The sequence below is a fragment of the Ursus arctos genome, unplaced genomic scaffold (assembly GCF_023065955.2).
Source record: "Ursus arctos isolate Adak ecotype North America unplaced genomic scaffold, UrsArc2.0 scaffold_8, whole genome shotgun sequence".
Taxonomy (NCBI): domain Eukaryota; kingdom Metazoa; phylum Chordata; class Mammalia; order Carnivora; family Ursidae; genus Ursus; species Ursus arctos.
Window position 1 is genome coordinate 55,009,456 of NW_026623100.1, and position 21,311 is coordinate 55,030,766.

The following is a 21,311-nucleotide window of genomic DNA, read 5'->3' on the forward strand; positions in this document are numbered from 1 at the left end:
GCAGACCCCCTACAGGAGACCAAGGGACCTTGGAGATCCCTAGACCACACTTACAGAATTGCTAAAGAAATGTTGCTCAGTCAGTCATAATAAAGAAAATACTAATTGAGTACTTAGTGTATTCTGAATTACTATTCTAAGCATTTTACCCATATTCAGTGTATCAGATAAACACTTCGATGTAGGTTATAATTGTTATAATTCCTGTTTTATAGATACGGAAACTGAAGCATTGCAGATAACTTATTGAAGGCCACGCAGCTTACAGGGACAGAGGCAGGACTCAGATTCAGGCTCACTTTGCTTCATAACCTGGCATCGGTTTGCCATCCTGCTTCTAGTCAGAGGCTCCTGCCTTCCTAGAGCTGGCCCCTGAAGAGCTTTGTGAGTTAGATGATAGATTTGACTGAAATACCGCAATTTTTTTGATCTGCAGAACAGGATTTGCAATTAGTTTATGGCTTTCCCATGTCATTTACACTTGATTTAGAGCTTTGTCGTTTTTTAATATTTAGATTGTTAGTAAGCTGGCCTAATTAAGATATTTGAAGACCAAAATCTGTTCTATTAATTGTTTATACCAGCTAACCATTCCTTTCAGTTTCTCTGGTTTTATGTTTTGATAATTCTAAGGGCAGTTTTTTCCAATACATATCAGAGGGGGAGAATGATTAGAAGGTACTGCCTTACAACTTTCAAGGAGAGTAAGTTTTCTGTTGACTCACTTTCACCTCCGTAATCTGGTAACCATGTATCCTCCTATCCCATTGGCTTTAAGAAAGCTATGGAGTTTTTATGCTTGAAGAGTGTAACATAGGAAATACGCTGCATGAACTTGCAGTGACAAGAAGTAAGGGAACTTCAGGAATGCCACGAGTGCTCTCTTACATTCCTGAATATCAAAGTTTCATAAATTGCTCCTAATGATAAAATCCTCACACCTGGTCTGATACAGGCTTAGTCTCCCAAAAGTGTAAATGTGTTTGCCAGTACACCACTGGAGAACAGATGCTTCAGGTAAGTGAGTGTCTTCCGTGAAAGCCAAGTGCTACTACATTCATGTATTCACATCACATGCATGCATGCTTTTGCAGAGATCCAACCTGTTGAGTTTCATTTTGTAGGATTGCCTGAGAGCATGTTTTTTTTAAAGTGTGTCACCTTCCTTATTTTAAGAAAAAGAAAATATAATTTCAGGTGTCAGGTAAAATGTTCCAGGTAAAATTTGAGTCCTGGAAACCCCTGACTATGACCCTGCAATTATGGTTTTGTCAGTCCTATTGTGACATTTCATGGTGGGTTGTTCTCTGTTTGAATTGGTATTTTTCAGTAAACATTAGGATTTATTTTGTTCATTTCAAATACATGTATAAAGACATTAGCAACAGAAAATATAGATATATTATTAAATATAACTTGACGTCCTATGGTATAGAGATCATTGTAGCGGATGTTAATGAACAGTAAAAAGTAATTTAAAAGTTTGTGGGTAAGGTAAAAGTGATGAAAATATGTACTTGCTATACCTTTGCTTATTTATTCACATTTTTTGTTCTTGCTTTTGTTTTCTTTTAAGGAGTCTTCTGAAGTCTGTTGAAGAAGAATTACATCAGCGGTAATTTTGATTTTTAATTAAGCTTAAAAAACTTTATGTCATAGATGAGTAAAGTCTCTTTGCCCCCTTCTCTGTCACGTAGCCGAAGGTTGTCTTGTTGTTGTTTAATTCTGAATACTATAAAGCTGCAGAAATAAAATTCTGTCTTGCAGTAGCCCTTCCTGCATTTTCTAAAATTTCTTCTTAAGCCATTTGGTAAAGTCCGTTTAGTAACAGTGGAATTATCCTTTGTCCTTAGAGGGCATGTGGCGCATTTAGAAGATGATGAAGGGGATGATGATGAATCTAAACAGTAAGTTCTGTTTCTGTTTTTGATAAACGAAAACGTGTCATTTGGTTTAATTTCATAAATCTGACAGCTTAATATTGGCAGTAATCTTAATGTCATTAGTAACATAGTATTATGGGTTATACCACAGTTTCTATCTCTTTCTCTATTCTAGTTGTGTTAGCTCAAGCAACATTAACAAAATAACCATAGCCTGGTGGTTTAAACAATTGATCTCATAGTTCTGGAGGCTGGGAGGTTCGGGCTCGAGCTGCTGGCCAGTTTAGTTCCTGGTGAGAGGTCTCTTTCAGGCCTGCACGTGGCTGCCTTTTCACCATGTTCTCAACATGGGCTTTCCTCAGTCCAGGCATGCAGAGACAGAAATCTCTCCCCCTTTTCCTGTCTCATGAGGACCTCACTCTTATGACCTCGGTTGACCTTCCACTAAACACTAGAATATGAGCACAATTCAGCCAAGTTGTCTCCTCTCAGAGGGATTACCTTTCCTCCCGTTTCCGATAATATATTCATCATTTCCATCTAAGACCCCAGCAGAATGGCTTTTAATGTCCACATTCTACCAACATTCTGTTGGTGATTATTTATATATTCTCTAAGAAGATGGAAACTTTCCTCCATCTCTCCTCTTTCTGGTCGTTCATCAGAATCACTCTTAAAGTCCATATTTCTAGCATGTACCTTAGAACTCTTCCAGCCTCTACCCGTTACTCAGTTCCAAAGCTGTTTCCACATATTTGGGTATTTGTTATAGCAGTACCCCACTTCTTGGTACCAAGCAAGTCTGTCTTAGCTCCGTCTGCCATAAGAAAATACCATGGACTGAGTGACTTGAATAACAGAGATTTGTCACAGCTCTGGAGTCTTGGGTGTCTAAGATAAAGTAACTGCCCATTCAGTTCCTGGTAGGGGGCCCTATTCCTGGGTTGTAGACAGCTGCCTCCTTGCTGTGTCCTCGCATCATCTTTTCTTGATGTGTACATGGAGAGAAAGAAAGAGTAATCTCTTCATCTTCTTATAAGGTCCTGTTGGGTCAGGACCACCCTTAGAACCTCCTTTAACCGTAATTACCTTCTAGAAGCCCTGTGTCCAGATAATAATCACGTGGGGGGTTTGGGCTTCAAGATAGGAATTTTGGTGGACAAAACTCAGTTCATAGCACTGACTGATGACAAAGAACTTTGAAAGAAACTAATTGATGACAAACACAGGAAATATATCTTGTAATTTAATGTTGTAAATTAGTAATTGGTAGATGCTATAATTATTACTACAACTACAGAGGCTTGTACTTTGTTGAATAAATTTCATCTGATATGTTTTAAATAAACACATACATTGGATATAAGTGTATTTTTAAAGAGGGAATATTTTCACTTATGTAAGCATTGATACGTAGTTTTTTTAGATTTTTGTTTTTCCCCCTTTTAAGAAAGGTGCAGTTTCATGGTAGAGTGACACCTGACTAGCAGCTGGAGGCATGGAGGCATAGGTCTTCCTTTGTACCTCACTACTCTGTGACCTTGACTCAGGCCACTTAACCTCTTGGGGCCTCCCTCTCCTCATCTGAGAGTTAATGCTCGATCATCTTTTAATTTTTTTGTACATCTAAAATGCCAATCCTGAGTTGTAATGAATTTTAGCTTCAATCAAATAAATTCTACCTAAAATTTTGCAGCAAATGTACGTAGCTTTTGATGAGCTTTATCAGAGATATTTCATACCTAAAAGTAGTAAAAAGCTTACATTGTAATATATTTTTATACTATATCATTTTGCTATTTTTCCCTAAACTAATTGCTGCTTATGTTTTTATTATAATTACCTTCCAATTGATATAAACTGGAATTGTAGTTATCTTTTCCTGTTTTAATTTGAAACCAAGAAAACATATCTCCTTAATTACTTCTGAATAAAACTTCATTCAGTATAACTTGAGCATTTCACAGAATATTTTGGAAAACGCTCATAATCTCAGAAAAAGGAACTTGTTTATGCAAATTTTCTTCCGTATCTATGAAAAATTAATTATATTTTAGTAATAATTCAATTCTGATTCTGAACTGTCATGTTTTTATAGTTCAACCATGAAAGCGAAAGTTCCACCTCCTTTGCCACCAAAGGTAAGCAGGTTTGTTTTTCAATTTGAGTTAACGTGTGTGTGTATGTGTGATTGTTCTGCCACTGTAGTACTGTATTAATAGTTTCTTTGTAGCTTATTTTCATTTGGGATCCACAAAAAAAAATCATGAACAAGTTACCAACCATGATATAGATGATTGTGGTTATATTTGTTTGTCTTTTTTTAATTATCCCACTTTTTACTTCAGGAAAAATGTTTCATATTTTTCCTTTTGAATGAAACATGAATAATTTCATGTTTAATCATTGGTCTCCTTTTCTGTATTATTTCAGCCTAAGTCCATATTCATACCACAGGAAACTCATTCTACTGAGGATGATAATCAAGGAACCATCAAGAGATGTCCCACGTCGGAGAGCCCAGCAAAACCATCCCAAGTTCCGCCTAGACCACCACCTCCCAGATTACCTCCACAAAAGCCAATTGCTTTAGGTAATGGGGGAAGGGAGGGTGAGATAAGCATGTTACCAGGGTTTAGTACTGTGTGAAAAAAATGGAGGGTATCTTTATTTTAAGAGAGTATTTGAAATTTCTTTGAGAGAGGGGAAGAGGAAGACAACAACTATAGAGATGTTTTCTGCTTTTTGTCACATGGTTTGTAGTGTTTATATGACAGGATTACCTGTGACCCGTTCTGGGATTCAGATGTCCTTGTTTCTCATCTCATATCTAGCCTCTTCCCTTTGGAGAATTGGGAATGTTCAGTTCATCATTTATCTTAGCATGGCAACTGAAGAGACTGAACTCTGACCAAACAGGACGGTGTGTTTTTGGTTGTAGGCTACTTGTGTTTTAGAAAAAGAGGAGGGTACTCTAACTTCTTCATTTTATTTTATCATTTTTAGAAAAAGATTGTCAGTATTGCTAGGTGTTTGCCTCCAAATTAATCCTAGATGTTGTTTTAATACTATATTCTTGCATATTATGCATAAGACGCAATTTAAAAAAGAATAATTAAAGTTTCCTGGATAACGTAGTGTAAATTGCCCCTTTCCTGAAAGTAGTTATATATTCAGTGTTTGTCTTTTACACAAATACATGTGCTTAGACATAACCTGATTGTAAATTTGTCTATATGAAAAAAGAGATGTAAGTAGCAGAACATGTGCATCAGACTCGTTCTTCATTACTAAATATTTCTGATGGGGTGATCCCAAATGAAGGCAGAAAACCATCTGAGAGATCGGATTTTTCTTTCCTACTTGGTAATTTTCTGAATGAAAGTTTTCATGAAAATTAATCCTTTTTAAATATATTTAAACATCTCACTGAAGGAAATGGAGTGAGCTCCTTCCAGTTAAATGGTGAACGAGATGGTTCATTATATCAACAACAGAATGAACACAGAGGCACAAACCCTTCAAGGAAAGAAAAGAAAGATGTACCAGTAGGTATTTATATTTATAAGCTCTCCTTGTATTTTTCTTTCTCATAGTTAAGTTAGTTTTGTTATTATAATTAATGAAACTAGCAATTACATATTTTACAATATGGTATTTAATATATTAATTATAATAATAGATTGCTTAAATCTTAAAAAAAAAGTAACGTTGCTGTGGCAAACTTTGAATGATGGCCAGTTGGTTATAATGATGTATTATAAAATGTGGCCTTCTGCATACAGGTAACTATTATTATTCTCATGGAGATAAGATTGATTCTTAAAAAGTTAGTTCTTTTTTCAATCTCAAAAAGTTATGGGAGGGGCGCCTGGGTAGCGCGGTCGTTAAGCGTCTGCCTTCGGCTCAGGGCGTGATCCCGGCGTTCTGGGATCGAGCCCCACATCAGGCTCCTCCGCTGGGAGCCTGCTTCTTCCTTTCCCACTCCCCCTGCTTGTGTTCCCTCTCTCGCTGGCTGTCTCTCTGTCAAATAAATAAATAAATCTTAAAAAAAAAAAAGTTACGGGAAGAAGAACATGGACACATAAGGAAAGCTAGAACTTAGGACAAGTTTTTAACTGTAGGCTACATAATTCATGGTATTACTACTCTTACTCAAAGAAAATACCTAACAAGGAGGAAAATTTTCCAGTAGGTATAAAATATCATTTCAGGAAAGATGAAATTAACCTTAACAGCTATTCCTGTTACAGATAAATAAATATTATTTATCGGGGATTAAAGTATTTTAACATTTGTGAAGAATTTGCTCTTCATCATCAGAAGACATTTGTCTGTCATCATAGAACTTAAAACAACAAAACATCCTTAAAATCCCCAATTCAGCATGAGATGAGATGGTATTTTTTTAAAGTTTTTGTGTATACTAAAGTTTGTTTTTGTAGATATTTATAATACATTTAAAATGTTTATGTGCATATAGCTATGATTTTATGTAGTAAGCACATTGCTAGAGGCTTTTGTACTATATCTAATCAACTTTTTTAAGATTTCATGACATAATATGATATACCATTTTTTATTTTCAGTTAAAGCACTTAACTGGGATTATCCACTGTAATTTGTGAAATTTAGGTAGGACATTGTTAACAAAAGCATAAAATGCCCTTCAGGAATAAGTTTTTATGAAGTCTGCCCAACCGAGCAGGGCCCTTTTGTTTTCATCAGTTTAAATTTTAGCAGCCCTCTTAATGTAGTGGTACAGAAATATACAGCCTTATGACTCTATAGTGCAGCATAAGAACCTTTGAGAGATGTATACATTTTTTATGTATGCATTTTTATCACTGTGTTAGCTCATGTGATTAGGGTAAGGAACTGCTATACGGTAGTAGTGAAACTAACAGTCTCAGTAATTCTGAAATATGTCCATGACTGTATTATAGGATAAACAGTATCCATGATATATTGAAACATGATTACAGTTTCTGCAGCTTGAAATTATTTATAGCCAGTTCTGTCGATACTTAATGTAAATCTGGCATTCAGAGCTCCCTAATTAAAAATGTTTTGCTGAAGTAGATGATCTAACATAATTTAAGGACATCAATATAGAACTAAGTACATAAATTATTTGCAAAATGGAAAAACATTATCAGAAATTAGTGGCCATAATAGGCTGTACATCCTCATACACATATCTATGAAGTAAAATTTCAAATAGTCTCAATTTCAAAAGTATCAGTAGTTACAGAAGTAGTACTACATAGAATATTTCATCTGTATCATGTATATGAAAGTAGCTTTTTAGTTAATTTTTGTCACATCATTTAGATAATTTTGACTTAGATTGAAAAAAAATTAGGATGTCATTCCTTAAAATATTTAGATTAACCTCCAAAGAAATCTAGACTTTCATAAAATTTATGTTTGAAGTATCATCTCAGGACGACTGGGTGGCTCAGTCGGTTAAGTATCTGCCTTTGGCTCAGGTCATGATCCCAGGGTCCTGGGATCGAATCCTACTTCGGGCTCCTTGCTCAGCAGGAGCCTGCTTCTCCCTCTCCCGTCACTCCCCCTGCTTGTGCCCTCTCTCTCTTTTTTTCTCTCTGACAAATAAATGAATAAAATCTTAAAAAAAAAAAAAGTGGCTGAGTTTATCTTGAATTAGGAAAGACTACATTTAAAAAAATAAATAAAGTATCATCTCTCTCCAAAGAGATTCCTTCTCCAGGGGACACGTCGTATACTCCAGGCATGCAGCCCCTTGGAAAAATATCTGGTATTCTTGAGCATGTTGTAGGTGAACGATTATGCTATTTTTACTCTCCTTATAATTATCAGTATACTTTGACCAGTGATTGATATATTTGAATCCATCAGAATGTAAAACTTCAATTGACATTGTAAGCAAGGTTAAGATAATTTACAGATTAGGTTAAGACATTTGTAATATATTTAATAGATAAAGTATTCAAATCTAGGGCACCTGGTTGGCTTGGTTGGTTAAGTGTCTGTCTTCAGCTCAGGTGCCCTGGAATCAAGTCCCACATCAGGCTCCTTGCTCAGCGGGGAGCCTGCTTCTCCCTCTGCCTACCATAACCCCGCTTGTGCTCACTCACTCTCTCTCTCTCTCTCTCTGACAAATAAATAAATAAAATGTTTTTTTAAAAGTATTCAAATCTAGATTATATAAAGAACTCCAACAAATAGATAAGAAAAAAATAACTCAGTTTAAAAAAATGGGAAAAGACAATTCACAGAAGAGAATAAACTGTTTTTTAAATATTCTCAATCTTCCTAACAATCAGAGCCATGCAAAGTAAGGAGAAAACATTTTTTACTGATCAGTTTGGTAACATTAAGTGTCTGTAAGACCATAAGGAACCAGGGAGCTCCTACATTGCTGGTGGGTATGATATGAAATGAGCAAGCACTCAGACAGTTTGGCGGTCAATATCTGCCAAAATGTAAAAGGGTACAGCCCTTTGTTCCAATAGTTTCTCTCTTCACAGCATACCCTAAAAAATTTATTCACACATTCCATAGTAAGGTATATGCAAGGGTGATCATTTCTGCATTGTTGTTATAGTAAAAAATGGAAAATAACTTAAATATCCGTAATAATTAGGTAATAGCTAAGTAAAGTATTATGTTGATACCGTGCTACAGTTAAAACAAATGGACCAGATCTGTGTGTACTGATAGGAAGATCTGTCCAAAATCCAGCATTAAGGCGAAGAAGAGGTTGATAAAACAGTGCGTAACTATTCATGTTCTAAAACACACACACACACACACACACACACACACACACACACAGTGTTTTCTGTGGGGATTCATACAAAGGAGGTATGGAAATATACACAAATACATGAGTGCATATCGTTGTCTAGAAAAAAGGCTTGGAAGGGTACACTCTAAACCAGGTTTTTTGGGGGCGCGGGGGGGACAAGTACCAGGAATAAGTGGACTATACAAGGGCTATAGGGAACTTTTCAGCCTTATCTGTATTGTTTCGTTTTACAAAAAGAAAGTATTCATGTATTTTATTTTGATACGTGTGTTTGAACTACAGTATTGTTACACCAAACAGCAACAAAAGAAGTATATTCATGCATGTATTCTTTTTCTAGAAGCCTATTAGTAATGGTCTACCCCCAACACCTAAAGTGCATGTAAGTATAAATATCAACTAGGTTGTTTTCAAGCTAAATACAATGACAGATAATTGCTTGACTGTGTATCTTTGGTTAGATTTTTATCTGTTTGAAAGAATCTCCTTTATTAATAAAAAAAAAATCTAGAAGATTGCTAATTTAAATGTTACATCTGAAAAGTAGCTTTACAAGACAAAATTATGGTAAATTATACATTTTAAAGCTCCTTTATCCCAAAATGTGTTGATATCTTCTAAGGCACATGGGTACAATAGGAAGTACAAAATGTAGATTGACACATTTTTTCCTAGTGTTCTCAATTATCAAAAACAGAAGTTTAAAACTAGAAGGAACATTAAAGGACCATCTGGCCCAAACTCTTATTTTGACTGTGAGTAAAACTGAGACCCCAGAATCTTTGCAAGATCACAGAACTCCACCCAGTTCCTAGGTACACTCCTGTGTTCTACTCTGTCCTGGTTTGTTTTGTTTTGTTTTATTAGACCGTGCTGCCTTAGAATTAAAATTATATTAGCTCAGTGTAATTGTGCATCAGTATAGATAGAACTGCATTTTTGCCGCTGCAAACCTGTAACCTAAAATGTAGTGTGACGCTAATTTAGAAGGTGTCCACTGCATTTCTAGTCTGTACCCTCTCGACTCTTCTTTTGTAGTCTTTTTAGTTTCTTACTCCACTTTGTAATTAGTATTAAAGATCTGAATATTTATCCCTTATCTTACAAAATAAAAGTTTGGGGGCGCCTGGGTGGTACAGCGGTTAAGCGTCTGCCTTCAGCTCAGGGCGTGATCCTGGCGTTATGGGATCGAGCCCCACATCAGGCTCTTCTGCTATGAGCCTGCTTCTTCCTCTCCCACTCCCCCTGCTTGTGTTCCCTCTCTCGCTGGCTGTCTCTATCTCTGTCAAATAAATAAATAAATAAAATCTTTAAAAAAAATAAAAATAAAAAAATAAAAGTTTGGAGAGTAAAAGGCTCCCAAGTCTAGCAGAGACACTTAAACAAGAGGACACAATTTCCTGTTTGTCTACAGCGCAAAGCTCTCAGGTCAGGTGCGCGGTTGACAGGGAAGAGCTCATAACCGGAAAGCCAGGTATGATCAGCTTCCGGACTAGCTTATGGTTGGGGTTGGTTTGCTTATTTGGCACCTCATTTTGTCAATTTGGATTTTTAGGGGTTAGGCAGCACCTCCACATACAAATTTTGGCAGCTATCTTAAAAAATAATTATTGGAATTAGTTAAATGATACAATTTCTGCCCTACACCTTAAAAACATTTTTTATTGGTCTCCTACACCTGCTGGTATTGCGAGGTTGTTGTTGTTTTTTGGTACCAAAATCTTAATAGTATTGGTTGGTAGGTTTCTATGAGGAAAAAGGAAATCTTAAGGTTTATAATTTTCTTTTTTTATGTTAATATTTTTAATCCCTTATAATTAACTGTAGTAATGTGTTCTGTCTCTGGGTATCATCTCCATGTTTGTGAAGAAAATATTCCAGCTATAAAATGATGCATAATGCACTTCTTCTCACCAGATATTTTTGTATTCTTTTTCCCCCAAGTTGTTGGTAGAAAAAGTGATTAAATGAATAAGCTTTCTTTATTTATTCTAACCTGAACAACAGTTCCAAAATTAGCATTTTACTCTTTGAAGATCAAAAAAAAATTCAAATGAATGATTCTGTATTTCCTTATAAGGTGTTTATTATATGAAAGACTTGTAAATGGGCTTCATAAATATTAACATAAATAAAGCTTCTTCTTATTTTTTTTAGAAAGCGGGTACAGACCCATGTTTTGAAGTAAATGATATGAATTTGAAATCAACTATACCTCTTTCATGTTGTAATATTAAATTTAATGATGAATAACATTTTAAGTCATGAAATGAAATAAGAAACTTTTTGCCTTTGTAGAGGTTATGATTTCCTTCTTATCAGGGAATATTGTATTACTTGGTTATTCTTTGTTTTTCCAGATGGGTGCATGTTTTTCAAAGGTTTTTAATGGATGTCCCTTGAAAATTCACTGTGCAACATCATGGATAAACCCAGATACAAGAGGTAGTACTATATGTTTATATCTGTTATCGTTCTAATTGTTTTTTAAACTGAGACCATGAAAGCATTCAGTTTTCTTCATGTTCTGAATACCTTTCTGAAAAATTTTTCTTATAATTTTTAAAAATTATTTAGGGTAAATATGTTTCTCTATGTTATCAGCAGTGTTTGAGGTGACCTGTGACACTGAAATTTCACTCTGTGGTCCCCATATACTTTGTGCCACCCTAATTTCTTCCAGAGAAGTTTTTTCTGTAGCTGCACGTATCTTTGTGTTTTAGGTACAGCTGTTAAAGGAGTTTAACAGCTAAGGGTCCAGGGTGTAGTGAACACGTTGGAGGACCTCTCCACCTTAAAGGGGATTGTAATAAGGATCGTTGTCATCAGTCACTGACTTAAAGATTACCAGCATGCTCTCACTATATAAGATCTACATGAATACATGCCCACACGTCTTCTTACTAAATCTTTTAAAAATCCAAGGTGTAGGAACTGTATTTCACAAGTAGGGAGAATGACATTCAGAGAGGTTCATTGTTTCATTACCAGTCAGGGTTGGAGCTGCACTTTGAACCCAGTTCGGTTGTATTGTCTGACCACAAAGCTTATGCCTTTAATCTGCCGGCACTAATCCTAAATACTGGGCAGTAGAGGAGTGCTCCTCGCATTTTAAGTTGTTCTCAGCATGCTTCAGTTTAGTCTGGAGAAATTCTTGACCTGTTGTTTTCTATTATCAAAAGCAGATCAGACAGGACCATGGCTAAACTGCCATCTTCCAGCAGATATTGAGTACCCTAGTAGGTGTGCATCCAAGTTTTAGGGTACTTTTTGAATAGGCAGTAGCCAGGTCCTGGTTTGTTGTTGTTGTTGTTGTTTGTTATTTGTTCTTTTTTAAGATCCTGGTGTTTTGATGTTACTGCTAAAAATGGTAGCCCATCTGCAAAAAATATTTTTAATCTGTATCAGTTCTTCTTTACTCATATTCTGTACACTGATTGTACATGATCCTGTCTTAAAGGAATTTTAGAAAAGAAGCTATAGATTCCCTGCCAGGCCTCAGCAGCCTCTGACGAGTAAGGAGCCCTAGCATTCCAGACTTCAAAACCTCTTTGACATAAAAGTTTTCCTCTCTGCTTTGAGGCTGGTATTTACATATAGCTCAGTTCATTAAGGTAGAGTATTTAGCCACTTACTTGTATTAAAATATATATTTACTGCTTATCAATCACAGTAATTCTTTCTTCATGTTGATACATATTTACTTAATTTGTATATAAATCCTTTTGGACAGTATTTTACATATCAGAACGGTGAATTATTTTTGTCATTTCAGATCAGTACTTGATATTTGGTGCCGAGGAAGGGATTTATACTTTGAATCTTAATGAACTTCATGAAACATCAATGGAACAGGTGTGTTATTTTGTATTTTCCCTTTTTTAAAGTTATATATAGATACTAGACAAGAAATAAGGTTCAGTTCTAGGATTTTCTGCCTCTTTGATCCATCAGAGCTTCAGAGAGCATGTTGTATTTGTCAGGTACTGAGGACACATTCACAGGACTAGTCCTGCCCTGCAGGACCTCATGATGTAATAGAGAACGAGACACAGCAGTCACTGCAGCATTCAGGTGTCATGCTAGGAGTGAGCACAAGGTAGAGGCCACAGAGTTGCAAGTCACTAGCACCTCCCGTGGGCAGGTGAGAAGAAACCATTCGTGGCAGTGGTGGATGGAGGATAAATATGAGTTGTGAATCAAAACGACAAGGACAGGGAACCATGAACAGACAGTCTGACTAGAGTATAAAATGAGGCAGAGTAGTAACAGTAAATGGAGGTGGATGGGGAAGGCAGCTGCCAAACCCCCGAGCTTCATGTACCATGCTGATGACCAGGTCCGTGTTTTAGAACGGTCTGTTTGCAGTGTGGTGAGAGATGGCAGGAGAGATTTTGGTCAAAGGGTGAAGAAGTGTTGAGTCAGGGCAGAAGTGGGGAGGACAGAAAGGAAAAAGTGGGGTTTGAAATTGCTTGGGGACATTTCTTTTGTCCCAGTGATTGGGGGAAGCTTTTGGCATTTAGTACCCAAAGGCCAGCAATGCTAACCAACCTGCAAAACGATAATGATGGTGTTAGGAAGTAATACCTATATAAGACTTACTATGTGCCAGATACTGTTTTCAACATTTTTTTTTTTTAAGATTTATTTATTTATTCCAGAGAGAGAAAGAAAGAAAGTGGGTGGAGGGGCAGAGGGAAAAAAATCTCAAGCAGACTCCCTGATTAGCAGGGCTCAATTCCATGACCCATGAGATCATGGCCTAAGCTGGAACCAAGAATCAGATGCTCAGCTGACTGGGCCACCCAGGCACCATTGCTAGATGCTGTTTTTAAACGCTTTACATAATTTGCATATTTAATCTCACAGCAACTCTCAAAGATAGATACCATCATGGATAGCATTCCGATGAGAAATCTGAGGCACAGAAAGGATCAGTAACTTTTCAGAGACCCCACAACTATTAAGTAGCTGAACTGGATGGGATGTGAACCCGGGCCAGCTGGCTCCAGAGTCTGTGTCCTTAACTAATTCACGACACTGCCTCTCCCACTTGTATGGCCCCTGTAGACAAACACCAGACCTAGAGAAAGATTAAAGAGCTAGAATTGGCCATATTAAATGACCTCTTCAACGTGAAGGCTCAGGAAAAGTCTAGGTTGACCCCAGGTCTCCAGCTAGAGTGAACGACAGTACCACCTGTCAGGGTATGGGATACAGGAAGGGAAGTAGATTAGAAGGGCGCGATACTGCATGCAGTTTGGTCACATTGAGTTTTGGGTGCCTGTGGGATGTATAACTGATTGTCTATTATCAATATAAATTGATTACAAATACAATGGAGAGAAAAAAAATCTGTAAGTAATGGTATTTTCTTCATAACCAGACATTTCCGTCTTTTCTACTTGAAGCAGCATTTTTAAATTAGATTTTCTAACAAAATCCTCAACTGCATGATATACTCTAAATCTTTCAATCTGGAAGTGACATACAGTGAGGTGGCTGAAAAATACTAGGAACTAGAGAAAAATGAAAAGGGTCTTGTTACTTATAATAATTAGTAAATAACTCAAAGGTAGTAATATTTTTCTTGGATATAATATATCTAAAAATCACCTTACAGGTAGCAATATTAATTGTAAGGAACAAGACCAACTTCATGCATAGGTGGGGTAAGCATTTATCTACCTAATTCAAGGGACAATTAAGTGAAGGTGCCCACCAACCCCACCCGGTCCCAGTCTGCAGGAAGTAATCTCCTGAGATGCTTCAGCGCTGGAAACTACACTGTTTGAATAATATATTCTGAGCTATACATGCCCTATGAAGTGAAACCTTTTCCTTCGCAGAGGAAGCCTTTGAGAGTAGGGAATGAGAATATGTGAGATCCTGAGGTTTTTTTTCATCTTGCTATTAAATTATTAGGTGGATTTTCTCTGTCCTCTGGGGGAAAGAGACCAGGAGGCATGAGTCTGCTAGATAGGAGAAGATGCTGGAAGGAGAGGAAATGACACCGAACAGCATCCTGGTTTTAAATTTTTTATCTGCTTTTATTATTTATAGCTAACATTCACTGAGTGCTCCGCGTGCGCCAGTCTTCCACGCCCTTTTCTGGTTTAATTGCCACAGCAACTCTGTTAGGTATAGGCGCTCTGTGTTACAAGTAAGAACACTGACTCGCAGAAATCACGTTATCCAAAGTCACAGTCACTGAGAAAGCAGGTGTCTGAGTCCACGCAGCCTTGTAGAACCCACTCTTCTTTACTGTGTACTTTCATTTAACGGATTATTTCACCTAGAGCCTACTTTGCTTAGGGAAATAGACATTAGAAATCCAGAAAAGCCTTAAGGTTTTATTAAATGTGGTTGAAAACAAAAATCCAATGTGAAATCCACTTAAAACTTTGCATCAATACTTTTTCATTGTCTCTGTGTTGGTAATTTATCATGGAGGCGTTTGTGTCTTACCCTGATACTTTGTGTATATGCTTCCTCACAATAAGCTATAGACTTAATACCAGAGAAATACTTTCTAAGTTTTTTTATGAAGATCAACCCAGTTCAAGACAGTATTAAATAAAAATCAGTTTTCTTCTGCTTTGATAACATACTGCTGTCTGGCTTATAATAAGTTATTGCCCCTCTTTCTGCCTTATTTTCTCAAGGGAGCCAACGAATTCCCAATTCCATTGTGAATTTTTTATGACGAGCATAAAGTAGGAAATGTTTATGTCCTTTCAGTCTGAGACACAGCTATAGGCACATTTTAGAGAACATAGTAATATTGTAATAACATTGTATGGCGACAGATGGTGACTACACTTAACCGTGGTGAGCACTGGATAAGCTATAGAATTGTCCAGTCAGTCTGCTGTGCACCTGAGATTTATATAACATTGTATGTCAACTATATTTCCGTAATAATTCTTTTTGAAATTATATTGACATGTTTTGTTTGGAGAAATTAGATACTTTATGTGAGTATATTTTGCAAATAAATGAAACAATCAGGTTTTATATAAAATAGGTTTTACTTTGTTTCTTTCCCTTTTATTATTACCTTTTCTCCTTTAATTATTCAGGGCCCTCATTGTGACTTTGTGCTTTAATAAAGTAAAGCCCTTTGAGGCCTTGCTATGTTTCATTCATCCCTTCATTCCCTGCCCATATCCCAGCCTGTTTGGAGTAGGAGCTTCCAGAGCTAGCCCGGCACTCAGGCTTGTGAAATCAGAATGCTTAATCATAGTCAACAGTGGCTCTTAGACCTCAGTATGCGTCAGAATCACCTGGAGGGCTGGTTAAAACCTAAATTGCTGGGCTCACCTTCAGAGCTTCTACTTCAGTAAGTCTGAGGTGAGGTCCAAGAATTTGCATTTCTAACAAATGCCTCCATGATGCTAGTAATGCTGATGTGGATGGACGGACCACTTTGAGAACCACTGGGCTTTTTTTTTTTTATGATATGTTAGTCCCCATACAGTACATCATTAGCTTTTGATATAGTGTTCCATGATTCATTGTTTGCGTATAACACCCGGTGCTCATGGCAATACATACCACTGGGCTTCATAATAAAATGTATTAATGAGAGCAGTTATGTTTTTCCTTCAAAGTACATGGACTGCATTCCGTGGAATCCCCTTTTCTTTGCCCTAAATAATAATCACTTTCAAACTTCCAGAGGTGCCTCTCAGTTCTTTTGGACTGTATTTCAGAAATGAATTCCGTATCTATATTCTTAATTATTTGTGCATTTTCATCATATTCCCTCAACCTTTTTTTCCTCCATACCCAGTGTTTCTATACCCTGTGTTCCACTGCACCGTGATCCTTTTTTCTATCTCTGCTGCTCCAGAAGCCATGCATGTCCGAATGCCTAGATACAAACGTGTTTGGAGAAGTACACAGGAAAGTTAATTATTTAACCCCACAACCAAAATAAAGGAGTAGACATTGTTTGAAAATGTCCTTTCTCCCCTTGTAGTTTGGGATTTTATAGTTCTTAACCATAAGGGAGACTCACACTAATCGTATCTTGTTGAGACTTAGGTAATGAAATTACATTGCTAATTTACTTACTTTTCTCCCATATAAATGTATGTGTATGTATGTTGTCTTGTTTTAAATGTCTTCTAAAATGAATTCCTATTAAAAATAAGTTTCTTTTTTAAGAACTGGCCTGTTGATAAGACAGCTTACATGGTTAATTATGTACATATTTACATTACTCTTTTGTCTGTTATCTTTTATAAACTCTGCACTTTTTTTTTTTTAACCAGCTATTCCCCCGAAGGTGTACATGGTTATATGTAATGAACAATTGCTTACTATCAATATCTGGTAAGTCTTATAGTTTTTACATATCTTACAAGTGTTCCTATTTATGTTATTAGCTTTTATATCATGGTTATTTTTCTTTACAGGTAAAGCTTCTCAGCTTTATTCCCATAATTTACCAGGGCTTTTTGATTATGCAAGACAAATGCAAAAGTTACCTGTGTCTATTCCAGCACACAAACTCCCTGACAGAATACTGCCGAGGTAACTGTATATTTAATTATGTTTCATCCTTAGAGATAATATGTTAATTAATTCTAAATAATAGTCATACTACAAAAATTGAAAAAAGCACTCAGGTTGGGTTAATAGAAATCATGTGTAATGAAAAAATTGAACTGAAGACACCTCTGGAATTTTAAAACTGATTAGTATTTTCTACAAGGTTAAAACTAATTTTTTTCTATAATTTGCTAGTAATTTTTCATCACATATAGTGCTTTCGACATACTTGTGTTAATTTGAATGAAGTGAATTTTTTTCTAAGTACAGTTTCTAAACTTAGAAAATCAAAATGATTTATTAAATCAAATTTTTTACATTAGAAGATAATTACTTAGGAATTGAGGAGTTTTGCTTTTCTACTTTCAGGAATTTTTCATTTTTCTCTCTCTTCCTTTGGTTATTATATTGCACTTCATTTGTTGTCCAAAAGGTCTCTGAGTCTGGTATAAATCGTATTTTACAAAAACATTATACTATAGCCATTCTTCCTTTACCATATCATTATGTAGACAAACTAATGTATAACCTTAGCTTTCAAGTACCTTGAAAAGCTGTTGTTCTCAATTGCTGAGTTTACAGTAGAGCTTAAATTTGCCCCATTGTGCAAAAGACTTTAAAAATTAACCTTTTTGATGAAAATCATTTAAAAGTTATACTGCATGCTTTTCTGTCTTCTTAAAATAAACCACATTGAGTTTAATTGAGCCTTTTCACGATGACTCAGAGTTGCAACCATGAACTTGATTTATTAGACTTACATTATAATATCTACAGTTGGAGTTAGCTATTACTAGCCCCAAGAATGGGGTCAGGGAGTTTCTTTCTTCACATAGAGTTTATCTCCCTCTTTTTCTCCCAGCTGCCACTTGGTGCTGTTGATTTTCTGTCTTATATAGCACATCTCCATCTAGCTGTCTAACTTGATAATCCTAAATTCCTCTGGCATGGAAACTGACCCCAAGCTTTAAAAATATATGTAAGGGGGGACACCTGGGGGGCTCAGTCGGTCAAGCGTCTGCCTTCAGCTCAGGTCATGATCTCAGGATCCTGGAATCGAGTCCCACGTCAGGCTCCCTGCTCAGCGGGGACCCTGCTTCTCCTTCTGCCCTCCCCCCTGCTCATGTTCTCTCTCTCTCTGTCAAATAAATAAAATCTCTAAAAAAAATAATAAAACTATATGTAAGGTACAAGAGCCCTCCAAGGAATGTAAAGCACATAAATTTTAATGTATTCACTTTTTTATATCATTTTGTCAGAATAGAGACATATATAGCTTATTTGAGCTTATTTGTAGCTGTGTTTTAGTTCTTCAAATTTTACTGAATATACCAGACGTGAAGAAAGTTTCCTAGTATATACCTGAAACAAAACGGAATAATATATGACCTCTTCCTTTAAGGAATTTCCAGAGGAAGATGTTACCTCTAAGAGTGCTTTACTTCTGGGCTGTCATTTCATGTAACTTTGTTACAGTCAGTCTTCAGTGTTAGTAGCACTCACCAATGTGTCCTTCCCACTGTCTTCAGTTTTGTTATCAAGAATCAGTTATTGTAAAATCTACTCTTAATTCTCTCATTTACTGGCAGGAAATGTGAAAACCTTTTTTGCATGGTAAGATTTGATCTGTGTATTAGTACCAGTTCCTCTACTGCAAAGTGAGCACAGATTAAACTTCCTTTGAACATCTTATAATGTCCCGTGGTTCTCATTATAAGTCTAGGTACTCATTGTATTGTACTGTAAAGCCTCTGTAGTAAAGCGTAAGCTTTAGAATCTAGGTAGACTTGAATTTAAATCCTGCCTAAACTGACTAGGTTTGGGACCGTGAATAAATTATACAACCTCTCATCTATAAAATGGAGCCAGTAAACACCTATCTTGCAAAGTTGTTTTTAAAATGATAAAAGTATGTATGTATGGTATCCACCATGGTTTCTGGCACCCAGTAGGCTCTTAATAAGATCTGTTGTCATCGTTGTCAGGCGTGGTAAAATTGAACCGTGTCTGTAATGCACCCTAAAATATCTCACATCAAATACACTGAGAATGTTGGTTCACTTAGGATTCTAGTTAACTGGGTGCTGGTAAATAAATTTTATTGCCTTACTGTAAAATCATGACTAAAAGCAAGGTAAGTCTGTGTAGAACACTGTAGAAAATTATAAACTTATAACATTTCATTGTGCTGCTCACAACTGTTTGGAATGGTTTCATCATTGTTAACACTAAGCTGTACTTCGTAGTTGATCTTGTATTGACTGTGTGGTATTCTTTACAATCTTTCAGAACCTTGCAGTTAGTTAATCCTCCTGGTTTTGACAGATTCAGTAACTTAACCCCTGAGTAACCTTGGGACCAGGGGACGAGTTCACAAGTGTGGGCCAGGAACATTAAGCTCGTTGCAGTGCAAATCTATCAAAACCTTGATTTAGATTTTTTTAAACTTGAAAAAGCACTTTGGTTCAAGCAGTTTACTTAATTTAAAGGTGTGGAGAATTTTTGCTTTGTTTTAAGCTGTATGAAATTTTCACTGTATACGAAAGGGGCCTTTTTATAAATATTAATGGGATGCATGAATTGGAACGTTAAAACTCTTCCCAACATGAACATAGTTGAGGGGAACAATAGGTGCTTTAACCCAAAATTTGAAATCAAGGTGTTTTAGAGCACGTTGTCATTTAGTGCCTCAGTATCTGACAAATTTGTGTCATTGTTTAGGTACCATACTATTAACAAAATTCTCATTCACACAGATAAAGTACTTACAAGTGGCAACAAATTTTAACATCTTCTCTTGCAAGCTCAGAATAGTCTTTAGTGAAACTGATCCAGAATCATAAAAAGAGAAATGGATTTTTTTTTCCTAAGTTGAATCACTATGAACGCTACCGTTAAACTAAGACACTAGATTAAAATTCTTTCTTCCTAGAATTGCTAATTGTATGACATTGAGGAAATTATTAAATCTAACCCTCAGATTCCTATGCTATGACCTATCTCATGGAGGGACTGACACAGAACATGTGAAATTCATGGCAAACAGTAAGGTGTTAGTAAATGTTAGCAATAGTTACTAAAGTTTTTATAAACATAAACATCAGTATATAAAACATATTAAAAGCTAAAATTACAATTCCTCAGCATTATATACTTCGTTACTACTTAGCTGCCAGTTGTACAGTGACAAGAGCATCCAGCATGATTATTCTGAGCTTGTTTGGAGTGGTATTGAGCATGCATGCTTAGCTATTTTATTACCAGCAAAGCACAACTCTGTTTTTTGTTGTTGTTGTTGTTGTTGTTGTTGTTGTTTTTTAAAAGACATGCAGACCAATGACATCTAATCTGTGGCATGTTTACACATGTAAAAGAAGTTTAAATATGTATACAGAAATGGAGAAGTATAATTTGACATGTGCACAACCTAGCACTAACAGTCTGTTTTATCAGCTTTCATTATAAAAGACATTTGAGTTTATATGTATTTTTTAATTGTAGTTTAAAAACTTATTTTAAATGGATTTTTACATATTAAGTTTGAATCAAATGTTTGCAGAACCTTTCTAAAGGACCTTTGCCAGAAAATCTATACCCCATTCTTCCTGAGTAGAGAAATAAAAATGTCTAAAAAAAGTTCTTACAAATTGTTTTCGTGGTAAGACAAGATTTTACATAGCTTAAATTTATTACATGTGCCAAAAATATCTTTCCTCAGTTTATGGCTTATCTTTTTACTTTCTTAGTGGTATCTTTTGATAAACCAAAGTTACTAATATATTCAACAAATTCATTCAACAAATTGTCATCTGTAGTTTAAGGTGATAGGGATCCATTCATGAAAATATATCAAAGTTTATTAATATTTTCCTGCATAATTTGTTCTTTTTGCATTTTTTAAAGAAATCCCAAGGTTATATTCTTCTAAATCTAAATATTTCATAGTCTTGTTTTTCATACTTTAATAAATCCTTAATCTATCTGGAATTGATGGGAGAGGGATGAGAAACAGATCAAGTGTATTCTTATTTTTTATAGATGACCTAGTAGGTTTAACAACTCATCCTTTCTCC

At 35.9% G+C, this 21,311-nt stretch overlaps 1 protein-coding gene across 3 annotated transcripts in view; it reads left to right on the forward strand.

Moving 5' to 3' along the window:
* Nucleotides 1–21,311, forward strand: part of MAP4K3 (mitogen-activated protein kinase kinase kinase kinase 3) — a 181,929-nt gene that overhangs the window by 143,963 nt on the left and 16,655 nt on the right. For all 3 annotated transcript variants that reach the window (XM_057309419.1, XM_026479448.4, XM_026479456.4), the window contains 10 exons: nucleotides 1,577–1,615; nucleotides 1,854–1,907; nucleotides 3,982–4,024; nucleotides 4,317–4,476; nucleotides 5,319–5,431; nucleotides 9,020–9,061; nucleotides 11,040–11,124; nucleotides 12,455–12,534; nucleotides 16,959–17,019; nucleotides 17,103–17,220. In XM_057309419.1, the coding sequence (XP_057165402.1) occupies nucleotides 1,577–1,615; nucleotides 1,854–1,907; nucleotides 3,982–4,024; nucleotides 4,317–4,476; nucleotides 5,319–5,431; nucleotides 9,020–9,061; nucleotides 11,040–11,124; nucleotides 12,455–12,534; nucleotides 16,959–17,019; nucleotides 17,103–17,220 (795 nt within the window). The remainder of the gene's footprint in view (nucleotides 1–1,576; nucleotides 1,616–1,853; nucleotides 1,908–3,981; nucleotides 4,025–4,316; nucleotides 4,477–5,318; nucleotides 5,432–9,019; nucleotides 9,062–11,039; nucleotides 11,125–12,454; nucleotides 12,535–16,958; nucleotides 17,020–17,102; nucleotides 17,221–21,311) is intronic.